Source organism: Nipponia nippon, unplaced genomic scaffold (assembly GCF_047370975.1).
Source record: "Nipponia nippon isolate SJK-2023a ecotype South Korea unplaced genomic scaffold, ASM4737097v1 scaffold_2, whole genome shotgun sequence".
Taxonomy (NCBI): domain Eukaryota; kingdom Metazoa; phylum Chordata; class Aves; order Pelecaniformes; family Threskiornithidae; genus Nipponia; species Nipponia nippon.
The window spans coordinates 73,230,038-73,239,897 of NW_028262336.1; the positions used below are offsets into that span (position 1 = coordinate 73,230,038).

The 9,860-nt window shown below is 44.1% G+C and overlaps 1 protein-coding gene and 1 long non-coding RNA gene across 2 annotated transcripts in view; one reads left to right on the forward strand and one right to left on the reverse strand.

Annotated features, from left to right (window-relative positions):
• Positions 1–2,478, reverse strand: part of UBAC2 (UBA domain containing 2) — a 102,646-nt gene extending 100,168 nt beyond the window's left edge. Inside the window, exon 1 of the mRNA XM_087758167.1 lies at positions 2,321–2,478. Coding sequence (XP_087614293.1) covers positions 2,321–2,351 — 31 coding nt within the window. The 5' untranslated portion in view covers positions 2,352–2,478. The remainder of the gene's footprint in view (positions 1–2,320) is intronic.
• On the forward strand, positions 2,281–9,386 carry LOC148055841 (uncharacterized). The gene is made up of 3 exons (XR_015704850.1): positions 2,281–2,419; positions 2,870–2,941; positions 6,812–9,386. It is a non-coding gene; the product is annotated as an uncharacterized LOC148055841 (long non-coding RNA).
• Positions 9,387–9,860: the final 474 nt, after the last annotated feature.

Here is a 9,860-nt window from a genome sequence, read left to right on the forward strand (position 1 = left end):
ACTTCAAATCAGTTACATGATTATTTGGGTTCTGATAAGAAGCTGAAAATCAAAAAGAAGCTTTTAAAAAGGTGAGAAGGCCAAACTCAGACTTGCTTCCAGAAAACCAGACGCAAGGGTGTCTCTGGCACCCTTGCTACAACACTTTGCATAAGAAGCCCAGCGATAATCACATTACCAAAATGTAGGAGAGCTCTGGGGTCATTTGTTGTTTGTTTTGTTTTCCCATTGCTAAAGAGGGGAACTCTGCAGAAAGGAGCAAAAACAAGGCAATGGTGAAAACAAGGCAAAAAGAATACAAAAATACAAAAATAAAATACAAAAAAGAATCTCTGACATTTTTACCACCGCATCTATGTCTGAAGATGCTAAAGCCCTTAATCTACTAGAAATACAATCAACAACTGGGTCACTTTTTAAAATGACCTAAGATACACATGGCTAAAAAGAGCTTAGTAGTACTAAGTTTTACCAAATGGTATTGTGATATGGCTTTAACCAAATGTTATAGATGTTAAAAAGTCCGTCAGAGATGGCACACCAGACTACAGGAGCCTTCAGTCCGACCTGCCACAATCATTCTTATTGCTATTGAACAAGGTGCCTGCTTATTTTATCTAGGGTCTCTGACAGAGGTCCATTTATCCACAAACTGTGCTCCAACAATTGTTTGTCATTGGCCTTCTGCCAGAGGTTACTGCTCCCAAGACCTGGTGGCAGAACAGAACATGGACGCACACGTGTGCTTCCCTGATAGAACATCAGGCACTGATTCAGTAACTGCCTAAAGCAACAGAGTCTGCACATCAGTGACTGAATCCTACAGAGCTGCTGCTACTGCAGCAGACACTTCTGCTACAAAGGCAGAAACAGAAGTCTGAGGGCACAGAGACATCTTAAACTGCCAGTTGTGTGGTTGTGCCCTAGGTGAGCATATGTCACTGCCACCTAAATCCGTGCCTCTATTAGAGTTTGTCAGTGCACCTGTACCAGCCAAGTCTTATTGTGAAAAAACACTTTAGGTCAATGGGTGAGTTTGGTAAGTGTGTACATCCGTTTTCCAGAAGAAAAACATAAAAAAAAAAGGTAAAACATTTACTTTTGCAGAATGGCACCCTGTTTTAGGTTTTTCTCCTAGCACAAATATGTTTCTTACGACCACAATTTTCCACTCATCCTTCTGATGGACCTATCTTGGAAAAACTTTTAAATACAGACTGTGACTTTCCACCTATTCAGCCAAACAAGGATACTTTTCACCCCACCTTCTTTCTCATAGAATTATACACAGACACATGCCACTGGAAGGCTGTTGTTCTACAGTATCTATTACTGTGGGGAAAAAAAAAAAAAATTGGGACCGGCAAATCAAGTACAGTGTTATCAGATCTATCTGCAAATACACTGCCTCTGTCATGGGGATGCCTCAAACAGAATACAGCTACAACTAACGCCCCTTCTTAAACGCCAGAATTATTCCCCTCTAGTCGGAGGGTGCTTTCACACTCAGATTTGGATTTTATGTGAAGCACGCGTTAGTCAGCAAAGTTTTGACTTTGTCCCAGCCTGCTCTGAGGACGGTAGTGCCAAAGTCCACAGCGCAGCCAGTTCAGCTCTTCGTCGCCGTTTCTGAAGGCAGCAGATTCTTCATCACGTAAACACGCTCAGAAGCGACCCTCGATGCCTGTCAAGCCTGTTCAGGCACCGCTGGGATATGAAATGATTGGCATATGCTGTATGTAAAAATAAAGTTAAACAGAGCTGGGAACGTGTTTGTCCTTAAACCTGTCTTACCCATAAAGTGGTTTAAACAATAACCTTCTTTTCACATTAAAAAAAAAAAAAAAGGAGTTCTTTCTTTTCTCTGATATACATCTATGTATTTAGAGACAGACGCGCACACGGCGGCGGCCCCGGGACGGCCGTGCCGGAATGCGACCCGCTCCGCCCTGCCACAACTCCCTGGCGCCGGCCGGACCAGGCGGAAAAGCCCGTGAAAGGCGGCACCACCGCCGCCACCCGCGCCGCGGCTCCTCCCGCGCCGGTACCGCCCGCACTCACGTAAGCCCGAGTGTAAGAGCCAAGCCGAGGCCGGGCTGCGTCCGCGGGGAAGAGGGAGCGAGGCCGGCGGCTCCCCCGGGGGAGGAGGCGGCAGCGCCGCGCCCAGGCCGGGCGGCGGGAACGGCCCGGTACCCGCCTCCCCCCCCCCCGCCCCGCGGCACTCTCAGAGGTCGCGGCTGCGCCCCCCACCCCGTCCCGTCCCCCGGCGGAGGGGAAGACGCCGACACGCCCCTCGCCGCCACCGCCCTCCGGTACTCACAGAGCCCGTTGGAGCCGGTGCTGGTGAACATGGCGCCGGCCCGGCCCAAAGGCGGCGGGCGCCGCTGGCGGAACCCCCAGAGGCCGGGCAGACCCTGAGGTACCGCGGCGGGCCCGGGGACGGCGCGGCTAAGGCGGCCGCGATGGGCCAAACGCCGCCGTCAGCCGAGCGGCTGGCGCCCCCTGCCGGGACAGCGGGGCGGCGGGTCCCGGGCGCGTGTCCCGCCGCCCCCCCCCCCTTCCCCCCGCCCTCGCCCCGCTCGCCCGGCGGGCTCGCTGCCAGCGAGCGGGATCGCCACCAGCTAACCCCAGGGCGAAGCCTATACGAACCGTATAGACGGCATGCATTCCCTTAATTAACCCGCGGTAAGGCTGCGGGCCGCTCCCGGTGGCCGGTCCTGTCAGAGGGCGCTGGCAGGCCCTGAGGCGCAACGAAGGGCGCTTCAAAGCTCGGGTGTAGCTAGAGAGGGATAAAACATAATTTAGTCGAGGTATATTATATATAATTACTTCTGCCTTTATAAAGATGATTTAAATTTGAAATTTGTAGCTGAAGCCTGACTCCTCACGCTGTGGAAAACTCTGACACCCGAGGCTGACCCTGACTTTGGGAGTCCACAGGGTAAGTGCCTGCTTAGGGTAAGCTCTCCTTACGGCTAACGGAGATGTAGTCAATACGCTCAGTGGAGCCTGGGGAGCTTTTCAGATGATCAAACGAAGCTGTCTGCTTTAGGATGAAATTAATTGCTCCCTACGCTCTACCGACTGTATTGAGCTGATCGCCGCTAGCTGTAATGGTACGTTAGACACTTAGCTCTCTACCAACATGGTAGACACCTAATATAAGGTGAGCCAAATTCCCAGTTTCATACAGATGTGGTGTAATAAGGCTGAAATTATTCCGGCACCAAATTTCAATGACATTTTCAAGTCCATCTAGAAATCAGAGTTTACTGAAATAAATCATGCTAGGCATTTAAAAGGTGACAATGCCCTGCTCTGCATCGCAGATGTGAATGTCAGGAGGAAACAGGACGAGGTTTGTGCACTGTATGTTTGTTCACGTGACAGCACTAAGGCCCTCAAAGTCACATTTAGCTTGCCGCAGTACATGACTGAGAAAAAATGTCACGCTGGAACTGAAAAATGTGACTTGTCAGCTAGGTAATAATTTTTAAACAGGCAACCAATAGTAAAAACTTTTTAGGCAAGTCATAGATTTGTTATATTCCATAGATTTTTTTATATGCCACAAAAAACTAAAATGCCTTTTAATATTTAAATTCAAATGCCTTTTAATAATTACATTCAAATGCAACTATTAAATAGCACTTGTAAATGTGAAGATCCTGAATCTTTGTAAACAAAACCTCTTAACGTTGCCAAGGGGACATAAAGAGACCTTATGCTTGGGTCCACAAAGACTTAAGCAAAGTTCAGCATATCAGTATGTAATAGTAAAATGTCCAGCTCCCAGCACTAATTTCAGATGTCTGTCGCTCACTTGTCTTCTCTGTACAGGGCCCGCAGTCAGGCAGGTAAGAATGGGAGGTATGTCTAAACTAGCCAGAAGGAAGAACCAAAGAGGGAGTGTATTGGAAATCCTGACTCTCTCCCAGGCTGAGGTTCTTTCCTCAGCAAAGAGTCTAAATTGGATTCACAGCACGAAACCCACCGTGCATGTTGTGTCTTTGGCTACAGACAACTGGCTTACTTTTTGCTGTTAAAGCACAGCTGGAAGAAGTGATTTGCTACAGAAATCTCCTTCCTTCTTTCAAATGCAAATGGCTCTGCCTGCCGTATGTTACATATGCAAACTCTGTCTTGCCAGTATGCTGCTGAATGCGCATAACCATGCATAAGTCACGGGCAACCCTCATTTCTAAGGAAAGGGAAGGTAAATAATGAAGTGCAAAGCCTGCAAAGCTTGTAATAGTTCCAGTGTGAAACCTCATTGGGAAAAGCTTGGGTGCCTCCTGAAGCTTCAGGGATCTAATGAGGTACTCATGGATTAATTAATCGCCATTTTGGACTTTTTTGACTAACCTCCACTTAAAGTAATTAAGCCTTTTTGTGGGTCTGGCTTTCATATAGGTGAGGATAAAACCTGAACATTTTTCCAGCATTGCCTGTGTAATAGGCTTAGGATTGCTGTTTTACTGCTGAAGATAAAGCTTGCTTTTATTTCTTTTCACAGTCACACAGAATGGAGTGACAGAACAATCATTAATTTAGAGGTTTACAGTCCTGATAGCCAAGAATTAGTGTTCTTCTTTTTTATAAGCTCAGTTTTGAAGATTTCCCTAGATTGATGTCCTACAAGGTAATCATATTAGAGGGATTATTCTCTGCAATGTTGAGCTCTGGAATTGGATTGAAGTCAGAATCATCGAACATACTAGAGACTTAATGCATGTATTTTGCTGAATGAAGATGCATTTGGGCAAATATTTAAGAATTATTTTGAAAGCAGGTCTGTGGACTTGTTATCGCTGACGGATACAGCAAAACTGAATGAGTAGCAGTAGTTGGCAAGCTTCTCCCAACTATATAGCAAAATACTTGCAGATTTGTCGATACTGCCAGGATACAGGGAGCTGGCTCTGAATTTATTTGCCACTATCTTATTTAAGTCTACAAATATATTACGGAGTCTATGAAACATCTAATGATATCCCTTGTTTCAAAAAAGATTTATTAAGTCAGTTTTTCTGGGATTAGATCGGATGAGATCCACTATGTGTTTTTGAGAAAGCTACATACCCCGTGCTAAGAATTACAGCTTCACATACTGACTGAACGGTAGAGGAACTGTAGTTTTTACGCTCAGATACAGTGCCGAGCAGAGAGTGTTTTTTCCCAACACCATCAGTGTCAACTGGTAGCTTGTCATAAGAATTACACAAATTATTTGCATTATTTAAATATACAGCATTGTCCACTTTGGAGTTAAATGAAATCATCAGTCCTCATGCTTGCCTTGGAACATATCCCAGAATAGGAAGGCTAGCACTTATCTACTAATCTACTCAGAACAAGCTTAGAAGGCTTTGACACTGCTCAAATGTCAGCTTAAATATCTCCATTTGTTTATTACATCTAGTTAGTGGGGTCAATTTGATGTGTTCAAAATAAAGTTATTTACATTTCCTGCTCGAAAGAAAATCCCAGGAGACTGGAATTTGTATTTCTAACTATTTTCTAACAAACATGATTAGGTTGCTTTCTTCTCTGAACTTGTGATGTTTTTGAACCAACTCTTAATTACTAATTAATCTCTAACAGTCAGATGCTCCCCTGCCATATAGAATGAAGGACAGCAGCAGAGTAAAACAGGGTGGAAATGTAACACCTCGCTCAGGAATTTTCTGTCTTAACTCAGTGCAGACTAACGATTCTGCAGGTTAATGGCAGGTGGTCTATGTCTCTGACATCCGGGCTTTCCATGGCATTCATAGTAGTACCTGCAGTTATTGCAATTACCTGAAATATTAGTAGATACCTGAAAAGAGGTTCATGTTAAACTTAATGATTTCAGTAATGTTTTCCTTCTGTTTCCAAGCCTTGTCTTCAGTTACAGTAGACTGTAAAGAAGAAGGCTGTGCACCGTACATATCCTACAGAGGAGACTTCTGTGGCAGCGCAGCTTGCTGAAGCAGCTTGCATGGGAACAGGAGGAAGGGCAGAAGGCAGAGATTCACTGGGCTGAAATCAGACTGATTTGTCCTGTTCCTTTCCAAAATTAGAGAATTTCTCTCACTCCCTCAGAAGTGAATAAAGCTTTGTACCGCAGCAGACCTGCTGTCCTGTTAAACTGTAGTGGGTTCATTTTATTACACATATTTTTATTTTTTTACTATAGCTAGAAGATACAGAACATTTTCTAGATTAGTTCTTTCCATGTAGAGCTGGTAGGCTGACAGTTAATGTGAGGAGCAACGGAGTAGCTAAAGGAGGAACTTCTCGGTGTTTCTTAAGTAAGTTCTAAAGAAGTGTGCAAAGGAAGGCAATCTAGTAGAAAAAATGGCAAGAGTATTGGGTTATATCCAGTTTTTTAAATTTATTTTGCATCACACTATTATAAAAAATGTAAAGAGTGCTCAAAAGTTTTCCATTTGTTATGGTTCTAGCCATTTCAATGAGATGTTTTGCAAAACTTGAAACGCTATGTTAAACCTGAGCTCCATACCAATGTCTAGTAATACGAATATGTGGGTAACTATTGCTTCAATAACTCAAACATCATTCGAACAGCACTATCATGTTTTTCAGCTAGAACCCCAGAATGGGAGGCAATCAGAGTAGAGAGTGTTTAAGGGACTGGCTCATCTGGGGCTGAGCCAAGTCAGCAGCTGGTGGCCACCAGCAGCCACAAGCTCCTCCTCTTTGCATTGCTCACCTCCATCCCCAGCCAGAGCCTTTTCGTGCCTACTTCATGGCCAGGTAGGTCCCTTTTAACCACCTTCCAACAACAGTCTCTGTTTTGTCCCAGCGAGTCACGAGAAACGTGCTGCATCTGCCACCTGGATTCCTGCCATGTCCCTCAAACGTGGGTGAGAGGAGAGCAACGGTGCAGTACGTCTTGCAGAGATGCATGGAGGAAGCACAAGAAGAAACGTGCTTGCCTGGACCTGTGGAGGGAACCTTGCTTTCTTCTTTGCGTTGCATCTTTGTGGACCGAACATACACACTGACGTTTGGCACTGAAAGTCTTAACCGTCGCTTCCCTGTTAACAGTCAACCGTGATCCTAAGCACTGCCACCGCCTGCACCCAGATGTTGGCATCTCTGTGTTCAGGGGCAGCATCAAGCACTTGATCAGCAGCTTTGTCTCTAAATACTTGTAAAACACTCCCTTAAAGCTGTTGGCCTTAAATTCTGTGTCACAGGAGCCAGGCTGTTTATTTCAGTGAAGGTTGGGATCTTGTGAAAAACAAGAACATATGGTAGCATAACCAGGAACTAGATCCTAATGCGAACATATTAGGAAAACAAGTTTAAGATAGGCAAATTGATTCTGCTGTTTCTTAATTGTTGATTTTGATCTCAGTTTTTATGTTAATGTTCTATGTTCGTGTTCCATTTGACGTAGGTGAGACCTCATTCTTGTGAGAATTAAAAATACACTGGTTCAGCTGCCCTTGGCCGAGCAGCTGTCACTGGATTTTAGATCGCTGACCTGAAGGGCATTAATTTACTACAAGGTAAATTGCGAAACGTCAGTAAGCATCAATAAAATGATGAGATTTAAGCATAGTGCTAAGAAGACCCAATTAAGGAATCCATTAGGAGGGCAAAATATTATGTATAGCATTGCATAATGCAACATACTTGCATATCTGTACTCTTTTATGCATACTAGAGATCAAGCACTAGCGATCTATTTCAGACTGAATTTATGTCAAAGAGTACCTCTGTGATCTGGAGTATATGCTAAATTACCCGAGATAACTATCAGCGATAGCAAAAAATTTAAGCCTTTAAGATGGAGAAAAGGAGTTGCATTATGCCACACAGGTATGGCTGTGCTGAAATTGCCTATTCTGAAAATTAGATTGTAGGTGATATTTATAGGGGGTACTCAAAGGATTTTTTTCTCCCTGATACCGATGCATATTTCTCAGATAGCCTCCTCCTCTTGCTTCACATCCGTATTGTAGTCCCATCTGTGTATCTCCACACAGTGCAAGGTTATTAAACACCTGTAATTGCACTCGGAGGCAAATATGTGTTTAAGGGAATAGGAATACGTGGCCACCCACATCATGATGTTATCATCAGGCCTGTAGCATAACACTGCTAAGAGATAAAATAAATGATAAAGCTTCAAGCAGTTCTTCTCCCCAAATGTCATTATCTTATTTGTATTTGATTCATTTAAATTCGAGCATGAAGGAATAGTCTCGTCTTTTTTTCCCCTAACTCTAATTAGCCATACCAGAGGATGTTTGTGTTTGTATGAGTTTATTGAAATACAACGATCCCTCAGAATAACTTGCAAAAAGTTGAAGGATGTTCACCCCAGAAATGTACTTGCATGATATTTGCAATAGAAGTATGTATGCCTCCAGGAAATAAGCATTCCCGGGGTTTCTTTTTTCCTCTAAAAATGTTAGTAATGGCAAAGTTAGGTGCCAAAAATCTACATTATACGAAAGTGTAAAATTTTGCCCACCTGTGGCCTTTAAATTGCCATCAGAAAACTAAACTGGTCTTCATTATCAGAAAGAGGAACTATTGTAAAAAAAATCAGTGTATCGATAAATCACATTTAAATACAGCAGAGCTATTAGACACACAAAAAGTATGGCTTATTACAATTATTCTTGATCCTACGCTATACTTTTTCCCGCGTGGGCCATTTTCTGTTTGCTGCTACAAGCACCGTTATGCTAGGGAGATTTCTAAAACTGAGGATTAGGTCTAGTCTGAAACTGAAATGTAAAACTAATTAAATGCAAAAGCCAGCATTCTTACTGTTCCTTTAGCTCCCTTCTCTGCACATAGGAAGTATTTCTTGTTTTTCTTGCTGAACGCAATTTAATATACTTAAATATTTTTTTTTTAAATACCTAGAGTACTTTATAAATTGGGGTCGGGGGCACTACAAAAGTCTGTGTTCACGGGGCCGGTTGCAGCAGAAATCGGCGCCCACGGCAAAGAAATCTTCCCTGGCATGACGATGACGTTCTGGACCTGCACCCAGCTGCCATTTTGGGCTTTTCCTCCCCTCACCCAGGAGGCGGGACGGCGCTGTTTTCCAGTCAGCTGGCATAACAGCAAGGGTGGTTTTCCACTGAGCTCCCAGGACAGACTTGACTGGGGTGTGTTAAACCAGAGAAACAAGCACCGACATTTTGTGCCGTCGTAATTTTCGAAGTAAACCCCCAAATGCCGGGATGCTGAAGCTTCACGGGGGATCTTTGTGCGCTGCCTTCAGCCTGTATGACCAGCCTGAGCTCCGTGCCTCCGTGCTCTTGGGCAACTTGGTGGCTCCTCTCCAGCAAGGCACCTGTGCCCAGGGGAAATGAGACAGCAAGTGGGAATTCATCAGGAGAGGAGGAACTGCAAGGCCTTATTTGAAGGAGTGTGTAAAACCGCAACATTAATCTTTTCTATTATTACGCACACACGCTGGAGCTCTTGCCACAGATGCCCATGGGGGCCTGGGCAACCGGCCATGCCGGGCGGCTGGAGTCCAGCAATGTCTTACCTGCTCATATACTCACCTGGCAGTTGCACTAAAGGTTGCGTTAAGGCCATTTTTGGCATTTAAGTCAAGAAACAATGACGGAATACTAAATCATCTCATATTAAAGCTCAAGTTCATTGTTTTGTCCCTACTGTAACCTAAGGTAGCAAGCTTTTCAAGTAGGGGAAAAATAAACCAGCAAAGTCAATAAGCTGCTTTGTACATAAAAGACATGCATTTGCTGCAACATTTGTTCCTTAAGTATATATTTGGTCTCTGAGTATATATACTCGTAAGTATGTATTTACAACACAAGTCATGTTACGCAGGTGACAAAAAAGTATTAGTA